Here is a 22,629-nt window from a genome sequence, read left to right on the forward strand (position 1 = left end):
AACCCCCACTGAAAGGTGCTACCGGCCTGGAAATCCAGACTCCTCTCATATCGAGGTAAAAATAAACTCCCCAGACAGCCCTGTCTGCCTGTCTGTAGATGATGGACTGCACACCTTTCTGCTCTGCACACAGGTACTCCGTCTCCCCACCCCACCTCCCCCATTTCTCTCTTCTTCATCACTTTTATCCTCTGTCTCCCCTCTTCCTCCTCCTCCTCTCTCTCCGCCTTTCCTCTCTTGTTGGGGCTGCTTTCTTCTTGCACTCCTTTTGGTAAGAGATCATGTTTGTTTAATGATGAAAAGATAAAGGGAATCAGCGGAACCTCTTCCTCTCCATCTTTCCCTCCTTTTTTCCCATCCTGTCCTCTCTCTGTTCCCCCCGTGGCCTGGCAGTAATGTTTAACCAAAGAGATAGAGACAGAATGTTTCACAGGGACAAGGTTAACCGAACAGTGAGAGGCTTGACAAAACTCTTGACACCTCGACAACTGAACATGAATAAAAGATGCGGCCATTTTTTTCCACGGCACTGTACCACTCTGAACACTTCTAGGAACAAACTTGTTCAGTTGCTCTGTTCTGCATCGTTTTCCTGTCAACCTGTCGAAATCTGTCACTCTCCCCTGTGAACCCTTGCACCAGTTACAGCCGCATCAGCGTAGAACTATTTATTATTCCTGGAAAATCTCACGCATCTGCAATGAATACGGACAGAGCGACGATGACAAGCCTGATTGACCGCATGAATGAACGCATTGTGTAAATTGAGAAATAAAAGCTTGTTCTCGGCATGCACTGGCCTGTATCCAGTCAGCTATCCATTACCACACAAAACACACCCTCAGTAGCAGCCTTTGAGGCAGACTGAAGGGTTTGACCTATGATTGATTTCACAAGAGCTGTAAGAGGCGACCTCTAGCCCCGATGTAGAGAAAGGGTCGAAGAAAGTCAGGGAACACTAGAAAGGTGGAAGGGTAAGGGGGGGAAAGGTGATCGAATGAAAGAAAGAGAAACAATACGGGGCAGCAGAGGTGAGCAGGCTGTTGCAAGTTTCGGGGTAAAGATGAAAGGAAAGGAAAAATGAAGGACGGTTTAAATGCATCATCGCGTCCAAAAATACACACATAAATCAAACTTAACCGTTCCCGTCCCCCTCCCTCCGATCTCTTATTTATTTAACACGCACCAACTGAAGGCAGAGTCGTAACCCGACTGATAAGCAGACGGCAAAGCATCAGACGAACGTTCAGTATCTATTGAACTTTAACACAAAACTACTAATTTCCTCAAAGACGAGTGACAGGCTTTGAAAACACGAAGCCCCCTCATGTCGCTCTCTCATTGTTCAGCTACGACTTAAAAAAAAAAGAAGAAGCACCCAACTATGTGGAACTCCACTGACTGACAGTCAAAATACTGAGCTGAGATAATGTTTGAGGATTAGAGGATGGGGGACTGCTCAAGGTTAAGAATCTAAATTTCACACAATAAAGTGGGAGCATTACAAAGACTCTCTTGTCATTAACTAAACTGTCACTTTAAATAATCTCTGCATAAGGATGTGAGGTAAAAGTGCTCCAACTGAGACAGCCAATGCATTTATAATGGTTCTGACTCCACATTAGTCCCTCTGCATTAAAGCTCGTTTGGTTTTTGCCCTTGCTGTCGGACATACCCCACAAAATTGCAGACGCTTTTCATTTCCTACCTGTCTGTCCTGGCAATTTGTGTTGTAAATAAGAACCACTTTAGATTAATCACAACTGCAACCAGGATGATTGAAGAGATCAGGTGCCTCCCACTTTACTCACTCTTCTTATGTGCTTAACAGCGTGTGTGTGTATGCGTGTGTGCCATGCGAGGTAGTGGTGGTGAGTGGGTACAAGTGTAGAGGGTGAGGCACGGGGGGTGGGGGAGTTTAAGATCCACACCTGACCCTTTTCTCCTTCAAATTCAAGTGGTTTTGTCTTCTGTGAGTCACTTTTAATTATATTCATATTTACAAGCGACCCCCATCCTGGCTGCTCTTGTAAATCTGCAGCCGGCGAGCTTGAACAGTCAGAGACCGAGCTAAGCTTAATGAAGGCAGCAGGCAGAAACAGTGACTGGCTTCTGTGTTGCCTTGTTACTGAGCCGTGCAGAGAGGAGAGCGGGGAGAGGAGGAGAGTAGCTCGGAGCTCAACCACAACCTCATCTAAAGGCAAAGACATGAACCGATTTTCCAGGATCAGCATTCGGGAGGAACCAGTAGATCACTGCTAATCAATTTACTGCCATGGCGATCAAAGTCTGGCAGAGCTTCAGCTCACAACAGGCCATGGCTTCAGTGATTGGATTTGCTTGTTATAGATTAGCTCCAGATTATTTCACCCTTGTTAAAGATTGAAATGGAAAAGTGATTATACTTTTGATTGGAATTGGCATGTTAATTGACATATTTACAAGACTTGCTACTATGCTGACTAAGCCCAATAACACATTTTTGACCAGACAAATCAAATTAAATGGAGAAGTAATGAAGCACTGAATAAATTCTTGCCCGTAAACATGTTATCCACGTTAGTGATGCACAAGTCGCTTCTTCAGCAGATGAATTAAAGGTGGTCCTACGTGTCCAGAGGGGCGTTGTTTGATGCGAGGCATCCAGCAACCACGCAAAAAACCTACTGGCTGCACCTGATTGGAGGAAAGCCACTCGTGTGCTGCTGCTTTGGGATTTCCAACTGGACCAACATTGCAGCTCGCTTGGAAACTTTCTCTTATATGACAAAAATAGCTCCGCAATATGTGTTTCTGAAGACATTTTAGGCGAGAAAAAAGCCCTGCAGTTGCAGAATCTGTCTTAATTATCCTACATTTCTACATTATTTCCTTCCCACATTGACAGTAAATGGGAGGCGTGAAAACGATGCGGCGTAACAGTTACAGCAAACCGGCAATATCTAGCCCCCACAGTACATTAGTTGCATAGAGAATTTCCTCATACTTTACTGCTGATAAAACTATCTAGTGCAAATCACAATCTTTATTTTGAAAGATATTTTACTTAAAGCTATACCTGTTTCCTGTCAAATAAAAAGAGAGACAGTAGAAACAGTAGCTCCTCTCATCCTGTAAGTAACAACCTATAAATTTGCCTTCTTTGCTCAAAGTTGGACAAACTGTTGGATGTGGGCAGTGGCGGGAAACTGTCTCTGCCCACAGGAAGTGATGAGTACAAACAGTCTCCAGCAGCAGTTAGAGAGCACTGTGGTCAGAGAGGGATGTCTTGTCCCTTTTGGTACCTGGTATGTAATTATCACAGACTGTAACTGTACAAGTGTGCGCTCTTGTACAGATGTCAAACTACATTACAACGCTACAAGCTGTAAACACAGAACTGACACCTTATGCAACTGATATGGTGAACTTGTTAGCAGACAGTGGCTTATCTACACGAGCAGCAGACGAGGATTAACATTTGCATTCACTCAGAGTCTTGTTCCTGGCTCCTGAATGAACGTGACTCCTTTAAGCTCTGTTTTGCTCTCCACCGGCTCCTGACAGAAATATCCGGCTCTTTAGCTCCACTTTCTTCACCAGACAGTCACTTAATTTGTCGTGTATATTGAGTTTTTACAGCCTTGGCACTGAAAAAAACAACTACTTGGAAATTACGCAGATGGGAGATTAAACTGTGATGGACTGGGGTAATATCTGTGGGTTAATTACTCTGAGTGACCTCTTTCATTACGCATAGTCACCTTATCTGATAAAACTATTCATAATAGCAGAATTAAGTCCAACATGCAAAGTGAAGCTTATGATATGATCTGACAGGTGTGTATATAGGTATGACTTTGTGACTTTACCGGCTGAGTATAATCCCATTAGTGCTGTTTGGAATATGACAACTGAAATATGAACACTGCGAGGATACAGTTCATCTCACGTAACATCATCAGCACAGCAAAGGCAATTTTGAAACTGGTTGAACATTGCTTTAAATAAATGAAAATGGTGGCCTTTAGGGCATACCATACGTCTTTCAGTGACCCTTGTTTCATCGTCTAAGTGGGTTTTTACAAACTCAGTTAAATGTGGGTTGATATTGCTTTGCGACCTGACATTTGTAGTGGGGTACATATGTACATTGTTACTGATAATGAAGTGAAATGTATGTAACAGACAACCTTCTGAAAAACACAGAGTGAGAAACAAAAAGTACATAATTTAATGGCTTTGCAGTTTTATCTATGGAATACTCGATGTAGATCAAGAAGCTCAAGATGATGTCACCCAGTAATTAACCTGCAATGTAACACACGTTCTCATTACAGTGCCATAAACACAGACTCACTGTATTAAACAATAGCATGAAATCAAAGTTCCCTAATCCTGCAGAAATGTGACAAGTGAGTTGATAATTGTATAGACAAATGAACTAAACAAAAATAAGAACAGACAGCCAGATTCCACCATGGAGGAAAATTACAGAGAGGCAGCGAAAACGGGAGAAAGAGAGTGATGGGGTGACAGGAGCGTAGCAGAGAGAGATGAAAGGTTCTGGTGAGGAGAAGAGAAGAGAGGAGAAGAGAGTGGAGGAGGGGGATTACAGAGACAGAAAAAAGAAGGCAGATGGGGAGGATGGAGGTGATGGGTGCGAGCGGATGAGCCCCCAAGATGAATACTGGTGAGATCTGTAAACTTTCATATTCTAATGTTGAGGGATCCTCACTGAGCGTTGTCTCAGCTAGTCAAGCTCCCTGCTGTGACCTCCTTCTGCAAATTAACACAAAACCCTGCAACGAAAACAGTCAGGCTAAACTCAACCTGATTCCTTCTATTCTCTAAGAGAAAAATGAAATGACTACACGCTGTGCTGAAAACATAATCTACAGTAAGGACGGAATGAAAGACACATAAGCATAGCATGCCTCTGAGAATATACTGAATTTCATTATATTTATATAAATGAATTTCAATGGGGTCTGTGTGAAAGGTAATAACAATAGAGAAGTAATCCTAGATTGAACTAAGTCACAGTCAGGAAGTTGAAATACTGTAATTATCTCCTGGATATGCTTACCTTCAATGAAAGACTAAATTGCTGCTTTAAATCTCTGCTGTGTGTGTTCAAAGTAAAGAATAATGTTAGTAAAAGTGACACTGTGAAGTATCTACTGAGAGCTATAGTTTCTTTGAAGCACTTTGCTCTCAAGCAAATGGAACACTTCACAGAATAATAAAGCAATAAGGAGAAATAAAGTGACTCCTTTAAATTTCCCGTGGAAATAACATTAACACCTTACGATAAATTAGACCTGCCGTAAACTGCGGTTTGGTAAAGCTCGTAAAGTTTAGTTACGGCATCATTTTCAATGCTGTGACTGTATTTTGTGTTGCTGTTAATCAAATATCCCCTCCTGTGTCATTAAAATAGGTCTGTTTTAAAAGGCTTTGAATTTAGGTACAAAAAAAATGCCAGATGGTTCTACAGCCCAACCAATGCTGGATGTTTGAGGCTGGTTCTGATATCTATAATTGGGACATCGATATGCGGCTGGTATTAACTTTTTAACATAAATGTCTAAACTGGACATTTTAGAGTGTAATGGTGACACGTTTTCAAAATTACCTGATGTCTAGTTTGTTTCTCTACAATGCATCATGGTCCTTTTTTTTAATAACAAGCATAAACAATTGCTAATGCTGCAGTTTGTTGATGTCTTGGTACTATTCATGTTTTTGCTGATGTTGTGCCTGATAGTCCCACATTTCAATGTTACGTTCTCCCCTTTTGATGGCCATTTAATCTTGTGGCTCTTCTAGACTTTTCCAAAATGTATTGGACTGAATGACTTAAATTATGATGCCCAACAGGTGATTTTGTGAAGCTTGTTATGTTCAAAGAAAATTACAGCCCCTTCTTTCACAATGTCAGCTTACGGAAAAAGTCTTTTTGGGCCCCAGTGCATCACATGATGATGAAGGTACACTGTTTTGCCACTAAGAAAGTTGGCTTCAAGGCAACGTAAACGCCTTTCGATGACTGCTGATGAAGTATGAGGGTAGCGAAGGGTTGCACCATTTCATAGGGGGAGATTTCAACAACTAACCCTTGTACCTCTGTTCTCAGGGGCACTCGAAAATGAGGGGTGAAAAATGGAAATGGGATTTAGTCTTTCTCTATTGCTTTCAGCTTTGACATTTATGCATTTACACTTTGTAACTGTATTCCATTGTTTCTGTTATTTTGTCCAACCCCTCTATAGTCATCCTACAATCAGATTGGCTCTCTAGTATCAGGCAGTGGTAAAGACCTGTTGTTTACAGTTGTTTACTCCTTTCTGTTTGTGTCCTTGTCCACTGGCAGCACTGACTGTCCTCTCATGATATCACACTGCAGGCCACAACACAGATCCCAGACACCTGCCTTTAACTCAGATAGGATCATAAACATTATCATCATCATCATCTTTATCATCACGCCCTGTCTAAAGCAAAGCCAAGCGGGCTTTCACTCTGCAATCAAGCCTCCGAAAGCCCACCATCAAACAGACGCCACCTGTGGATGAGGAGAAAGTTGGCACCTCGAGCTCCAGACAACTCTGGCGGGGATAGAGAGAGGGACCCCGCCGTAAAAGAGAGTGCAGCCATCGAGCTTCTGCCCCTGCTGAGGACAGCCCTGTGTGTGACAGCCAAACACTTTCCCTGATTAATCAAGCCTAGCAGTGGGGCTTTACGTGCCATTAAGAGCCTTGCTAAATGACTTCACTTCATTCATTAAAGTGGAGCATCCTCTGCGGGTGGAGCGGGCTATGCTTGCCAGACAGCCAGGCAGACAAGTGAAAGCTGGGAGAGAGATGGTGGTAGGGCAGTGATGAGGGTGGCGGGGGCACTGAGGCAAGATAAACAACGACAAATATAGACCCATTACAATGCTGAATAATTCATCTTATACGCAGGGCTTCAGGAACAACAACAGAGGAAAAAAAACAGCCCAAACAACCATGGGGGATTATGGAGCCTTTATACAGTGAGGAGCATCTTCAAAACAGGGCTATTTATGCACGCACCTTGTCTGGGAAAGGTACAGCGACAGGATCAAATCACTTTATGTGGAGAATCAGGCACCAGTGGACTAATCCCTGATGCATTTTCATTAGGCAAAAGTATAGTTTTAATGACTCAGTGCAGCGGAGTTGGACAGCTAGGTGCAGGTGGATTAATTGTTTAAAAGCGCTGGTCACCGCATGCAGGAGACGCTTTGTTTGAGCTGTTCTTTCAACTCTTCTGCAAGCACAACAAACACAAAAAAGAGGACACCCACGGTAAAATTCATACACACAGTTTCAAAGAGGAAAAAGCTAGAAAAAGAGACAGATTGCGGAACGCAAAGGCAATGAATGATACACACTGATAGCATCGAGGGAAGGACAAAGATGGGTAATTTACCAGTCAACAGAGAGATTAAGATGGAGAAGATGGAGGGAAAGATAAAGAGATAAGGATTAGCAGCAACAAGAGGACTAGAGGGGAGAGAGGAGAAGAAGGAGTCGGGGAGAGAAAGAGAGACAGCGAGGAGGGAGAGAGTAAATGATTAATGAAAGGAGCTGGGAAGCGCAAAGAGGGGAGGTCAGGACTGCGCAGAGGAGGAGTGATGCTGCAGCCGATGAGCAAAACTGAAAAGGACAATATTATCAACATGCCTGCTGCTGTCACACACACACCTTGATACTGACACTAGATTTACTAGACTAGACTACTAGACTTACACTTGTCTCCCCTTTTAATTCATAAAAACAAAAACTAGTTTGTCACCGTCCTTTGATAGGTTTTATGGTTTTATTTACGCAAAAGACTGTGATTATAGCATAGTTACATAGTTAGCATAGTGCAACACAATCAAATCTGCATGTTGATGAAGTTTTTGTGTAGAAGGAAACAACCATCAACGCTGACATGATTTATTATTTAAGTGTGAAAAGACTTCCATTAGACTCCTTCAGCTTATGGCGAGATCTCAGTCAAACACATGCCTTCAATTAATCCCCAACTGCCAGTGTGCTGTGGCTCTATCGCTGGCTGCTCGCTGATGCATTTCTAATTGGTATTTTTGCTGATGGTCACAAGTTAAATCTATATTCTCCATTACTGCTCCATGGCCTCCCCTGGCGTCTCTCTAATGGCTCCGGCTAAAGGCAAGAGCACTTGTATCGAGACATTCATACATAGTATATTCTCTCTGACGCTGACCCGCCGCTGCGTAGACCTCAGCTACAGGTTCGGTGAACAGTCAAGAGTTGGGAGGAGCAGTGAAAAAGTTCACTCCAGCTTTGAAGATTAACAAAACATGTGTCATAATCCTGCATGGAATCAGGCTGAGGAGAGACACTCGCACTCAAATAAAGTGTGCTTTATCTGCTCATGTTCCCTGTTTGGTCTCCACTGAGATGGTCCTAACACGCTGCTTTGCTGAGCAAATGTTTGTCATAGCCTTTATCCCTCTCACTTCCACAACACATAGTAAAGCCCTTAGTGGAGCATTGGCTGGCTGACAGGCCTGAATGCTCCAACACCGGCTTGGCAAAGCTCGGCGTAGCCGGCGCTGGTTGAGAGCGGTCGGGGTGAACGGAGCTGGCTGACTTCAGAACTGTGTGAGAGGTTGAGCGGCCACACAAATAAAATCACTGTGACATCATGCAAGAGGCTGATAAATGCTTTCACATGAGCACTCGAGGGATAATGATGCTGATCTGCAGCATTATACTGTATGTCCTGCAGTCAGCTGATAAATAAAAGACGAAGGAATGTTTTCCATAGTTTACATGACAAAGACGCAAAACCATACATGTGGCTGGGAACAGTCCAGTATCTTTTAGGGAAATGTTCCTCCTGCAAAGAGGAATTTACCGGCAGAGAGGTGAAATGTCATGCGTAGTAGTATAAGTCAAAAGAATGACGTTCATATCCTGACAGAGAGGAAGACTCCTGCGTTCCTTGGCTCACCTCAGTGTGGACCTTGTGTTTACCTTTCATTAACTTGAGATCTCACAATCCTCTCCTCCCCCTGCCCACGGCTGGGACAGTCAAAACAGCCACTCGATAGATAAAAAAAACCCCTTCTAGATTCTAATGTTTGAGTTATAAATTGTTTAATAGATGTGCTGGGACAGTCTTTGCTTCTGTATCTCTGGAATACATGTTTAATAACAGCGAATACCCACAAGAGCTCAAATGCAACATATTGTTACTTGATTCAAGATTCACAATCGACTTCAGGGCACTAACACAGACTATAGGGTTTCAGTAAACACTGTCCGATTCTGATTATGCTTTTTGGAACCTTTATGAGAGAGAAGAATATTGTCAGCTCATGTAGTGACTACATGGTCAGAGGGACAGAGACTGATAACAGCCAACTTATCAAGACACTGACCACAAGTCTAACCGTAGCTGCAACCCCCATCCTGTGTTGTAAGGACAGCACAGACTGTCTCTCTAAAAGACTACACCCAAAACCATCAACCAACCTTCTTCCCCTATCTTCCAATATGCTGGGCATGCGAAATAGCAGACAGATAAGACACAGAGTCACACAGACAGCACGTAAACTAAATGTAAGCAGAATAATGCACAAATAAAATGTTCTTATGTCTCCGTGGAGGAAGCTTAAATAAATAACCTCAATTATAATAGTGATTATAAGACCTGATGTACAATCACATGCTACATTTAATATAGAACAACAGTAGAGTACATTACAGTACAGTACTTGTGTCGGATCTTGAGTTTAGGTACCAAAATCAGCATTGTGAGAACAAAAGTGGCATCTCTTAACAAGTGTTGCTATGAGTTCACTACACATAGTGACTGATCGGCCATTTTATGGCTGCAACAAACAATTATTTGAAATATTGAATGATCTGTAAATTATCTTCTGGTCATCTAATGTTTCCTAAATCCAAAGGTATTTCTCTTTTGTCTGACAGATACTCCAAAACCTAAAGATATTCAGTTTACTCACACAAAAGACAAAAAAGAAGGTAATGTTTGGTATTTTTATCATCTGTCCTACTTACAGTTATAGATGACCAAATCCATTTAAACAAGTGCACCTTTTTCTGCTGTTGTTTAAATTCCTGCTTCACGTCACGGGAATGACTGTAGCCAAATAAAACACGAGTGTACGTCTTGACGATGGCGTAAGAATATTGATAAATTCATCATTTTGCTTTGTGTTTGTGTTTCGGTGAAAACACTGGCTGTGAGTTCAGTGGGTGGTGTGTACCAGACTATGTTGACTGATCACAGCTCTGGCAGGATACGCTCCCCCACTCGCATCTTGAAAACAGCAAATTAGTGCAGCTGCAATTAAGACTTGAACAGACAATACAATAAAAAGGAAGCCTGATACAGGCACAATCAGACAAAGTGAAACAGTTCTTGTTCTGTCAGCAGTGCAGAGACTCTACTGTCTCACAGAGCAGACAACAATGCCCAGGGCTGAGATAACAGGAAATGCCAGCTTATCATAGAGAGGGAGAAGCGGGGAGAAATGGTGAGAGAGCGTGATGGGTAGCTCTCTGTTTACGAAGAGACTAATCAAGCAAAAATGCCGTTGTGTCCGTTATATAAAAATCTCTTGTTCACAGGTTTCAGCCAGTCAGATTTTTTTTCTACAAGTGAAATTTGTTTGCAGAACATGTAAAGTGGATAAATCAAATAAAAGCAGAGGCAAATCCATCACTTTCTTAATTTGAGTTCCATTTCATTGGCTTTGATTTGTTTAGATTGAGTCACCTCTCGTGGGGAGTTTGTTTAATTTCACAGCTGAAAGAACACCAATGATTTTTAGGAGTGTTTTCCTTGTTCAACTTTCTCTACAAGCTATTACAGTAAATTCTGAATGCAACACAGCCATAAAGCCCCGAATATTAAACTGCTGTTTACAGACAGAACTCGGAGTTTGATGACAACACTTAATGATCATACGCGGGTAATTACTGCATTCTTTTAAAGTCTATTTTCAGTGTTTCACAAGAAGAGGAGAGCTTAATGGATTGTGAGTGTTGAGGCAATACTGAGCAGTTGTACATGTAACAAAAAAAAATAACTAGCTCTGTCGACAAAATGGCCAAAACACTGACGCTGGAAGTAATAGACTAGCTGCAACTAATTGCTTTCTCCATAAAATGTTCCAAAAAATACCTCCACAATGTCCACACATTGCTTTTTTTGTCCAACCAGCACAAGTTTTGCATTTTTGATGAATAACTTAACTGATTAATTAATGAACAAAAAAGTCACTGATTAATTGTTCCTCGACTGGTAATTTTTAAATTATTGGTTAAAAAAGACAACTGAAGAACAGACCTGATGATTCAACAGCTCTCTAAAACAACAAATAGGAAACATTGTTACGTTAATGAAGGAAGGATTTATTGCAGGACTGTTTCATTCATGTGGTGTCAGAATAATTGATAAACGCTGCCTCATGTCCAAACAACTAAATCTGCTACATTTTGGTACACGACATCCAGACTTTGAGGTCACATAGACTGAAATATAACTCTGATAACAAGTCAGGTGAAGTAATGTTTTAGCGGTTTTAATGAATGTACTGGTGCAGCAACAAGTCTGGGACAAAATCACTTTTATTGAGTTGTTTAACCACTTCGAGCAATAAAATGCAACACATCTCATTTGCTGCATCCAGGTTGTTTGCACATAATTACTAAAAAGTTCATAAACACACTGAACTCGGATGAACGACTTCACAACTCTGGAAATGGGACCATCTGAGGAGCATGTAAGTGCTGGGTTACACCACGTCAGGTTACGCTGCAGTGTTGAACTGATGACTGACGAGTGTGTGAGCTCGACCTACCTTATTCCTAGCCCTCATGATACCTTACGCAAATTAGGGTGCGTCTTGTCACTTAATGAGCGAGCATTTTCCATGGTAACAGATGCTAATCCTCATTCTTAGAGTGATTTGTATGGCGTATCATTCATACATGAGTGAGGGAATACTACTAACACTGTTAGCCCACTTAGCTAATGCTTCTAAAGTCCCACCGAGCACCGGAAGTATCACCCTTAACCTTTTTCCCAGAAAACTTGTGGATAAAAAAACGAATCACGGGTGCCTGGTAGCTTGCCTGGTAGATTGCGTAGGCCTACAACATTTACTAAAGGCTGAGTCCCTATCCTAATGGACCAAGCTTGCTGTTAGTATAGAGTTTACAATGATAATGGTGGCAGGTTCACCACTGTCATTTCTTATTAATTGCCAAACGTCCTTGGTTTAAGACAAAAACATGCTTCTCTTTCTAGCCAGTGCCGGCAAAACCAACAAGTTTCTCCGGCAGACTTTATCAATTGTAGCTAGCTAGCTAATTAAGCTAACGTTGGTCGAAAAGTTTCTGCCTGACATATATTTCAAGCTGACTGGTATTAAAACAAGAACCTTGTGGGCACTCTCAAATATGCTACTTGGTGGCTGCATACGATATATTGCTGAAAGCTGCAAGTCAAAATGTCCTCATCCATAAAACATGGAGGAAAAGGAACAGCATAGTTCTTGTATTGCAGTGTAGTCATAGTACAGTTCATAGTTGGTCTCACACAAGGCTGTACACATATTTTTTCACTTTATGAACATGTTTCTCAAGTGTAGCTGCCATCATCTGAGCCCAGTCGTCGCTTCCCTGTCATACAGTAACGTGCAGGAACTTGAGTGTCACTCTCCCGCCTGCACCGCAGACCGTCCGACGTCACGCCGACATTGTTCAGCTCACACAATGCAACATTCCTCAATCAGGAGCAACTCCACCAAAACCAGAGGGAGACGGAGACAACTAGGAGGACAGCACTGCTCTAATCTTATAGGATTAGGATTCTTTTCTACTGGATCTAATAGGCCTCTATTCTTTTGAACAACAAAGCTTCGAGATGAGATAAAAAAAAAAACTGACACAGATGAAGGCAATCTAGAGCAATTTAGGAAAGAATGTGAGGCTATTAAGGCCTGCACAGAGGCTCGAGAGGAAGTATAAATAACCATTCAGAGAAACACATCTTGCTGCAACATGAGGTTGTATACATTAGCAGTAAACTGTATGCTCTGAGATGTCTCTAAATGAATAATACTGTTTAATAACAAGAAAAAACACACTAAGTCGAGGTAAAAACACGCACTACTTGTACTTATTCCCAGTCAGTAAGCTTCAATCACTGTTGCCCTGCTCTGCACGGTGTGTCACTCATTTCACTTATCACTCCTGCTTCTCTATGGATGAGAAATGGCATTTAGTGGACCTTAAAATGGCAAGAACTCAATGACAGAGATTTAAATCCTAAGCGAGAGGATATACTGCCTTGTATTCAGGGGGGAGAAAATGTCATGGAGGACTTTATAAGGATCAGTGGACAGACGGCCTGTATGTGGTCACGTAAGGACGATTCATTCATGGAGAATTAAAGTGAAGAACTCTGTGGTTTAACTTTACAAAACAGACAAGGGACAACTGAGGCCAAGACATTAAAATAACTGAGGTGTTTGCAAACAGAATACGTGTATATATATATATATATATATATATATATATATATATAGCTAGAGAGAGAGAAAGAGAGAGAGAGAGAGTCTGGAGCAGTTCCTAAGCCTGGCCGTCACGCATGCTTAACCTTGCGCTAGTGCCTGTGCGATGCAGCTTGCATATCAATGATGGAGGAATATCAGCAGAGAGGCCGCCGACCAACCTCCACCATACTCAGCAGGCAGGGGAGGCACAGCAGCATCCGCACTTACACTATGGCACTGACAACAGAAATTCAAGTTAGACTACAGTGTCGAGCACAAGAGCTGTTATCATACAGTAAAAGTGAGACGCAGCTGACTCATGTTGATAAAAATAAAGACGTGCGTTACATCACTGGTAGGGCTGTACAAAATATTTTCAAGCTTCAAAGCTTCATTCATAATGTTGACATTCAAAGTCTAAATACATATTCAATTGCTGTGTTGTCTTTTTGTTGATATTTCTGCACAGTTGCACATTAGATCAGGTGACACTTATATTATCAGCAGAGCTGCCATCAGAAGGGAACACCAGGTAAGTTGTCCAGGGCTCTGGATCATGGTGGGGCCCAAAAGGGCACTCTAACCCATAAATCTGCTGGAGGTGCTTTTGGAGATCATCTTTCCTGGGCACAAGCAAGACTAATGGCGGCCCTCATATCAGTATTTCATTGGCTGCTGTGTAGGATTATTTCATAGCCAATAACTCCAGAGCATTATAAAGTCCAAAAGTCAAAATTTATTGGAAAGAGACAGATATAATAATTTCCAAAAAATGTTTTATCCAGCAAAATATTCCGCTTCGATCCATGTGTTGGCCAGTAACCTTTCGAAAACAAAATTTTCAATGTGGTCATAAACTCAGACACAATTATAATGAATTACTTAAAAAAAGGTCATATTATGTACCTGCATTCGCTCAGCACGTGGCGCTGCATTATGATGTCATCACTTTCATACCAATTACTGCGGAAAGATGCCGAAGAGATCATCAATTTGGTTGACTTATATTCATTACAGAAAGTTGTATTAAAGACTAATTTAATCTCATGAATCAATTAATTCAAATTGAGGATTTTGATTTGGTTTTTATTATTTTAGGGTGATGATGTCACAGTAAATGACAACATACATTTAAAGCTTCATTTCAAAACATCAGCAGAAGCTTTAAAAAAAGACATTCAGTACCTGCCGGATCACTGGACATTCAGGGTAAATTAATGAGGATGCTGGATGTTTCTGACAAAAGAAAAAAAATGTGACTGCAAATCAGTAAAGCAGCGAGCAGGCCTCAACTGAATCTATAGACAGTAAGTGTTGTTTCCACCAACAGCATTTACTTTTGGCTGCGGCTCTCATGTTACAGGAAGCGCTTTGAGGGAGCGTCCTGACTACCGGGCTGTGGTTTGGAGCAAAGCTGTGCATATTTGGTGTCACCAGGGGCAACAAAAAAAAAAAAAACCTTCCTGACAAAACCACAAGTGCTACTACTAACAACAGGAACAAAGCCTGACAGCATGGATTGCACTCCAAGTCATGGTCAACAAAGCATACTATAAAATGTCTCCCTCTCTGCTTCACGTCTCGCACTCATCCACAGTGCACTGATGTGAATCCTCCCCACACCAAATGTCAGTGTCTTAATCCCAAAGATAAATCTGATGGTGTAACTTTTGCAAGGAGTGAAGAGAAGAGAAGAGAAGAGAAGAGAAGAGAAGAGAAGAGAAGAGAAGAGAAGAGACGAGAAGAGAAGAGAAGAGAAAGATATGATGTGACGGTGTGTTTCTAATTAAAACAGAAGCATTCAGGGACACCCATGGGGTCCTAAGGGACCAGCACCGGGTGATAAACTCACTCTTCCGTATCCTCCGTCTTTTGAAGGCAGTGATAAAAGACTTTCAGGATGCTGTGCCCTCTCCTCCTCTCTTCCCTTTCTTTCCCACATGCTATCTGATGCCGACAGAGGCTTTTTGTCACGTCGATCCTTCCCAAGGACCCCAAGGCGTCCTGTGAGGGTGCCTTCTACAGGGTCCTCTCTGTTGATTGACACATCACCCCTTTTTCTGCCTGCGTCGATCAGAGGCTGTCTCCCCCCCCCCAGCCCCCCGCCTAACACAGCTCAATAAGAGGCCGCTGCTTTGATAGCAGTTCTGTGGCAAGTTACATCTCTGGCAGCGAGGATAAGAGAGAGACTAGGAGGGATGCCAGCAGATAAAAGAGAACTTTTAACAGCCTCTATGTGTTCAGCAGGTTAAAAAGTGTTTTCTATCAAGGCCTTGTCAAACTGTCATCATCACTTTCGTTTGAAAACAGCTCTGTATACGCAGGAGAAAAGAAAACATATCAGAGCTCCATTTCTTGTCTGGTTTTCTTGTAATCCCAGATTGATGCTAATCTAAAACGCTGCGAGGATTAAATACATAGGCATCGATATCTTTCTCTGACCGTCAGTGTCGGTGAAATACGACAATAGAGACGCGGTGACAGTTCTCTGGGTTCTCGCAGTTGTTCACAAGTGTCCCATGAGAGCTGGAGAGGCTATTAGCTGTGTAATGATCACTGGATGTTGCGGTTCACATTCGCACAAGGCAGCGTGACAGCCAGATGGAGGTTGATTTTTGAGGGTGAAACATATGGGGAAAGTGCTGTAAGCAGACAGCTCAGATGGGCTTACTGACTTACACACGCAGTATGCTCTCTATTGACCCAAAGCAGCACAGAGCGGATAAAGACACTCACATTATCACGCAATTTTATATTGTTCTCCGTCAACAGGGAGGAGCAGGGCTCAGTTAAAGCCGAGGCCTCACCATGTGGCTCTTATGTATAGGGTGAGGGGACTCTCACCGGGGCTTTTTACTCCGTCACTGGACTTAAGCCAACAGAACCAGGTGTGGCCACTTACCAATGTAAGTGATCCACAGAGAGAGTGTAGAGTGCAGAGGTTCCGACTCACAGCCATTATGGAGCATTAGACCATGAGGTCCTGCAGGATATCACCCGACCCCGTCTGACCTGGACACAAACTCTCTCGTTCCCTTCTGATCTTTCTTTCATTCAGTGCCTCTTTTTCTTTCTTTAACCTCTAAACTGCTGACCTGTTGTCGAACTTTTAATTTGTTTTCCGCTATTCGAGTCTGATACTCATTTATTCCACCAAGCTGACCGACAACATATGTTTGTCCTCTGGCTATATTCCTTTGTTCATGCTCTAACAAATGATCTTCCTCGCTCGTTCCTCTAATGAGTGTCATTTCTCAAGGACACTGAGATCGCAGCAAACAAACAAAAAGCTCGTCAATTACATTCATCAGGTGGCAGCTGGCACAAAATCAGTTTCCCCCGAAAAGTTTGACGGAAGGCACTGTGAGCATACAGTATGTGTGTGTGAGAGATGCTGCTCTATTTTTATTGTAGTTCTCCTGTAATGCGACTCACTGTCAGAGCCAGAGTGGCAGCCTGAATCGCTTCTATCGGATAAACACTCCCAGCATGCACTGCTTTGCCTCAGTCTGCGCAATGCTGCATTGGCAGCCTCCTGGCAGGATTCTGAGGTGTCTCGGTTCAGAAGTAGCTGTGTGTGTGTGTGTGTGTGTGTGTGTGTGTGTGTGTGTGTGTGTGTGTGTGTCTGAGTGTGTATGTGTGTACGTATGTGTGCAGAATGATGATCCTTACAGCACCACAAATGCTTAAGTCTGCACCAGATTTATGGCTGGCAGCTGAACTACAGATAGAACAACAATGGCACTTATGACAGTTGGACTTTTTACAATTGTGAGTATACAGCTTATAAATCTGATAAGTAAAAGAAAAACTATTAAAAAAAAAAACAGGTTTCACTTTCTAGGAAAAAGCCCACAAAGGCAGATACGTGCTGTACTGTGTGTCTGTGGGACTGAGAGAAACGGAGAGGAGCGAGAAGACTTGTCAGCATGTGTGTGTCTTTTAAGCAGTGTTTGTTCCGTGTTCATTACACGCACAGAGAAAAGGAAAAAAAGGAATGTGTACTATGCGCTGCGATGCAACTCACTCCGAACCACAATCCCAGAACTATGTGGAATGTGTCCTCCGACTGCCAGTGACTGAGACCTACACTCGTTGAACAACTGCAGTACACAGTCAGTGGTCGTGTACTGTCACTCCGAATCAAAATCAAGTGCGGACCGTTACACAGGTACAGCCAGAGAGAGAGGGGAGAGATAGCTGAACAGTGTTGCCGTCTGAAGGTAAAGAGTCCACTACAAGCACAGAGGTGTAGAGTACGGCTGCAGCTAAAGATTTTCTTCATTAACATTTAATCTGATTATTATTTTCAACATTAATCAATTAATGGCTTGGTCTATAAAACCTAAAAATAAATAAATAAAAATAAAAATACTAATCACAAAGTGTCAAACTGCTTCTTTTGACAAACCAACAGTCCAAAATCCCAAAAACTCTTTTGTTTACCCTCGCAAATGTCAAAGAAAAGCATGTTACTCAGCATCAGCTATGCACCTTGCTGCCAGCAGTTTGTTATTGGAACTACTTTTACGGAAGAAATGGGCCTAATCAGAATTATTGATGGCTAAGTCAGGGATATTGTCTCTGTTGACTCTTTCAAATGTCATTTTTCAGAGCTTTTAACAACACAAACAAGTTTTCAGAGGCAGATTTCACATAACCGTGGAACATCTATGTGCTATGCAACTATGTGCATGGCACAATACCGTTAGAGTTCAGTGAGACGATGTGCTTATTTATCTATTTTTATGATTTCTGCGAACAAAACATCAGTTTCTTACTCATCTGCTCCTCTTTATCTGCATACATTCCTCTGCAAAGGGTACACATTAAATAAAGTAAATTAATTAAAGATAACACCAGGCTTTTACAAGGAACGACCCTATCTGTAGAGCACTGCATTCATTTACTGCTAATGCAAAATTAACTTTCCCACTGCTGCAGCTTCATATAAAAAAATACGAGTTATTATGTAGTACTGAGTTTAACGCTTACTGCTATCATTCATCAAAATACGTCTACAGTGCAAAACAGTCAAAATTTTGCCAAAACTGTTCTTTAGCTTCACATTTTGAAAACTATTTCTCCATCAGCTTATCAGTTAACTCTCCTTAACATCGTCACGTGATAAGAGAAATGTAATGTGACTCTGCTGCTGCGCAGAGCTGGCACCTTCAGTTTAAAATCCCTGCATCTAAGTATTTATTAAGAAAGAGCAAAGTGACGTCGGTGGACAAGTAATGTCACGAGTAACATGTAACAAAACAGCATTACATAAAAAAAGTACTGTAGTGCTGCAGAGATGCCCTGACTTACAAATCTTGTTCTTCAAATGAGCTTCTTAAAGACTTAAAATGTCACATCATCATGATTTCAATAGTTGTTTTCAGTGAAAATGAAAACTGTGAGGCAAAATTCATTCATCCACGAGTCATTTCATTCCCACAATCACAATATCTGTCAAAATAATTGTAATATGATTTTTTTTACCTGATCTTGCAGCCCTTTTTTAAGATTACCTTCTATTTGACATCATTTTGAGATGTCAAACCTTATAATGATTCTTGCAGAGAACTTCAAAGGTCTGAAAATGTTTCGTATCAAGAGCACAGAAGCTGTAAGTACCCACACTATTCCTTATAAGAGAGAGTATGAAGCTTCCTTTTTTTTGTTTGGTAATCTCGGGCAGACTGGATACTGTAAATCTACAGCTTTATACAGCATTTAATGTAGAATCTTTATTAAAGCGCTGCATTTTGTGATTCTCCTAAAGCAAGGTTTTTATCACCCTATATTACTTTTTATCTCCAAGTAAAGTGCAAAACCACCGGATAAACATTTGAAAATCTGCGTTATATTAACCTGGAGAAGCACAAAATTTCCCAACATGCATTTGTAGCAAGGGCGCACCACACAAATCAGATGCTTATCGCACCCACACACCAGTGAACAGAGCTGCACAGAGGTCAGTTGCATTTAGAGCTCCTCTACATCTACATGGGCGAGACGCCAGGGCCCTGTGTCTGCGGGGGTCCATTCTGAGGTCAATACTACAACACTGTAAACTAATGATCCAGCAAATTCCCTCAGTCCTGCTCTCTCCCCTCCTCCTTCTCTCCCTCAATCTGTTGTTGCCCTCCGTCTCTCCCAGTCTCTGATCCCCCGCTGCGCTGCAGAAATGAGAAACAACTGAAGGCTCGGCAGCGCTGGGCCCGCTCTGCTTCTCCGATACACACCACTGATAAACAAGGCTGCTTGTTAAGAGACAAATGGAACTCTGCCTCGGCTGATATTTGCCTTTCGCTGTGTTTTCATCTAGTGCTTTTTCTTGTCACCCAGTCCTTTCTTTGTGTCGCGGCCTTGACATCAATGCCCAGTGGAACATCACTCTGGCCGGGTAGCGAAAACACAGATAACGAAAAGGATCTGCGTGGAAGTCTAAATTTAATGCGATGCCAAACAGCAAGACATAAAAAGTAAGAAGTTTAGTGTCTGCAGGACAGAGCTCGCCTGTTTTGATTTCATAAACACTTCAGTGTAGTATCGCAGGGTCATGTGTCAACATTTCTGACAAAGTCCATCGCAGAACGGAGCCGTAGCAAAAACAAAGACACCGCCGCAGATGGTAAATTCACGATAAATAGACGCAGTGCATTTGTGGCTGCGGCGTTAAACACACGCTCAATAACCCAAAAGTTAAGTAACAAAGTTTGGGTGGATGTCTCCTGTAGAGACAGCAGGTAATCCACTTATAGGCCATTGACACAGCACGCCTGAAAAAGCAAACTGAAGTCTCTTCGTCATAGGTTAATCTAGCTGCCCTGATACTTCTACAGAATAAGTATCTGCTGCCTTTATACCAACAGAAAGGCTTATCTCATACACTACATGCTTACACAATCACACACACACGCTTACATTTTTTCACACAGAGTATCTTCCAGGCCTCGAGGAAGATTTCCATCTCTGCCTGTGTCAGTGCATGCAATAAGTCAGCGAAGGAGCCACACTGCTCTGTCCTATCCTTTTCATATCGATTGGGGATAAAGAATGGGGCTCAGGGGACGGAGCTGTACACTCCATCACACTGTTGACAAACATGAGCGAACTGGATTCAAAAGACACAATAAATAAGCAGCAGTAGCTCGGAGCAGAGGTGAGATGATTAACATACTCCTACAGGCACACACACAGGTTAAATGCAATGTACTTTTTTTTCTTCGCATAGTTTTCGTCACACTTCTTCATCTCTCCTCTCATCGGTTAACCAGAGAGATGAAGCGACCGTACACGCGTTTGGCTGCTCACACTGAGGAGGCACATCATCAATAAGTACATGCTCCTGCTTCCCAGTGGGTGCTGATCCATGATCCCTGCTCAGTGACCATCTGACCCTCAGCATCCAAAATGTACTGAGCAGCCATGCCCGGCTGACTGCAACCGAATGGGGGCTTCACCTTAAAGCGCTCTGACACAGGATCTGTTACCAGCTGCGAGTCAGGTTAGGGAACATCTGGATGTATTGTTTTTTTTTTTTTTTACATGTCATACATCACAGGAGGTAAGATGTAGATCATGTGCCAAATTGTTAATTTTTTTAAGTTTGGGTATTTGTGGCATATTTGTAGAGTTTAACATGTCCACATCCAAAACTAACTACAATGTAAAAGCTCATGTCTGATAAGGAAAAAAGCCTAATTAGTTCCACTCTTGGGTCAAACTGTCTGTCTGTGAGCCCTGTCAGTGCGCCATGACAAGCGTTCCTATTAAAAACGCCGATATGTAAACACGGTGCTGTGCCCCCTCTTCTACATGGGCAGCTACTTCACAAAAAGCCGGATCGACTGTCCCCGTCTCTCCCAATGTGGAGCCAAGCGGACTGTCCGCTGTCACAAATCCCCCACACTGTAGCGGTGACTGGACTCAGGGAGCGCGGCATGCAGGCAACAGACAGACTGTTTGGAAAGCGACACCTCCGGACGCACAGCGGCGTGTGAGCGGGCAAATGCGCGGACTTTGTTGCCGCTTCCACCGACGGACGCACGGGCGGTCGCGAGGGTTCATGTTTACAAAACTGCCACGATGTCACCAAGTCGGAACAGTTAAACGCACGCGCAAAACACACGCAAACCAACGCAAAAAAAAATCACAAGGTAATGTTTACAATGAACTATCTCTGGGATGAGATGATAAAGACAACGAGCGCAGAAAATGCCAAGACATCACAATATGTTGCTGGACTCGGAACCTGAAACAATAAGCTGCTGGGCAGAAACTGCGTGTTTAAAATCCTAACCAACTGTGTCCGATCGCAATAAAACCCCGCCGACAAAATGTCTATCTTTCCTCAAATAAATGAAGCAGTCAACTTTCCAAGCCTTCCCAGCGCTGAGCGGGGAGCCCCATGCCGCTGAGTGTGGCGCCGTGTGCCCTCCCCTACCGCAGCTCGGTGTGTGACTGCCCCTGGCCGCTCATGAACTTCCCTCGCAGCCGCGGTTTCCTCCCCCATAAATAAAACTTACTTTTCTCTGGCTTGGCTGTCGGACGGCACGTTGCTACTCTTGCCTTTGGCGTACATGCTTGCAGAGAGCTCCGATTGTCACGCACCTGTCAACCCATCACAACCTCCCTGGGCACAGCCCCGTCACCATGGTGACACAAGCAGCGTCGTCTCCCATTGGATGTCCCGCTGTTCGGGACCGCCCGCTCGCCATGGCAACCGCCAGTGAGTGACAGCTGCGTGACCACGCCCTCTTCAGAAATAGCCCCACCCCCATCTCGCTCTCTCTCTCTGCTCCACTCTCTCTCTCTCTCCCTCTGCTCACCCAGTCTGTCTGTCTGAAGGCTGTCTGTCTGTCAGTGTCTCTCCCATCCTGTCCCTGATTGGAAAGACTCTCCTGACATGCAGACAGACAGACAGACACGCACACACATATATACACACACATACATCCACACTCCCTCCCTCTATTCTCCTCTCTCAGTGCAAGAGGGGGATTTGAAACCGTCCAACTAGGATTTTAAACAACTGGCTTTGGCTGTTCCTTTTATAGACAATC

At 42.9% G+C, this 22,629-nt stretch overlaps 1 protein-coding gene across 1 annotated transcript in view; it reads right to left on the reverse strand.

Moving 5' to 3' along the window:
• ssbp2a (single stranded DNA binding protein 2a) overlaps positions 1 to 22,235 on the reverse strand; it is a 58,672-nt gene extending 36,437 nt beyond the window's left edge. Inside the window, exon 1 of the mRNA XM_084360398.1 lies at positions 22,093 to 22,235. Within this exon, the coding sequence (XP_084216524.1) occupies positions 22,093 to 22,148 (56 nt within the window). The 5' untranslated portion in view covers positions 22,149 to 22,235. The remainder of the gene's footprint in view (positions 1 to 22,092) is intronic.
• Between the last annotated feature and the right edge of the window lie 394 nt (positions 22,236 to 22,629).

The sequence above is a fragment of the Pagrus pagrus genome (assembly GCF_965226575.1).
Source record: "Pagrus pagrus genome assembly, chromosome: 8".
NCBI classification, from domain to species: Eukaryota; Metazoa; Chordata; class Actinopteri; order Spariformes; family Sparidae; genus Pagrus; species Pagrus pagrus.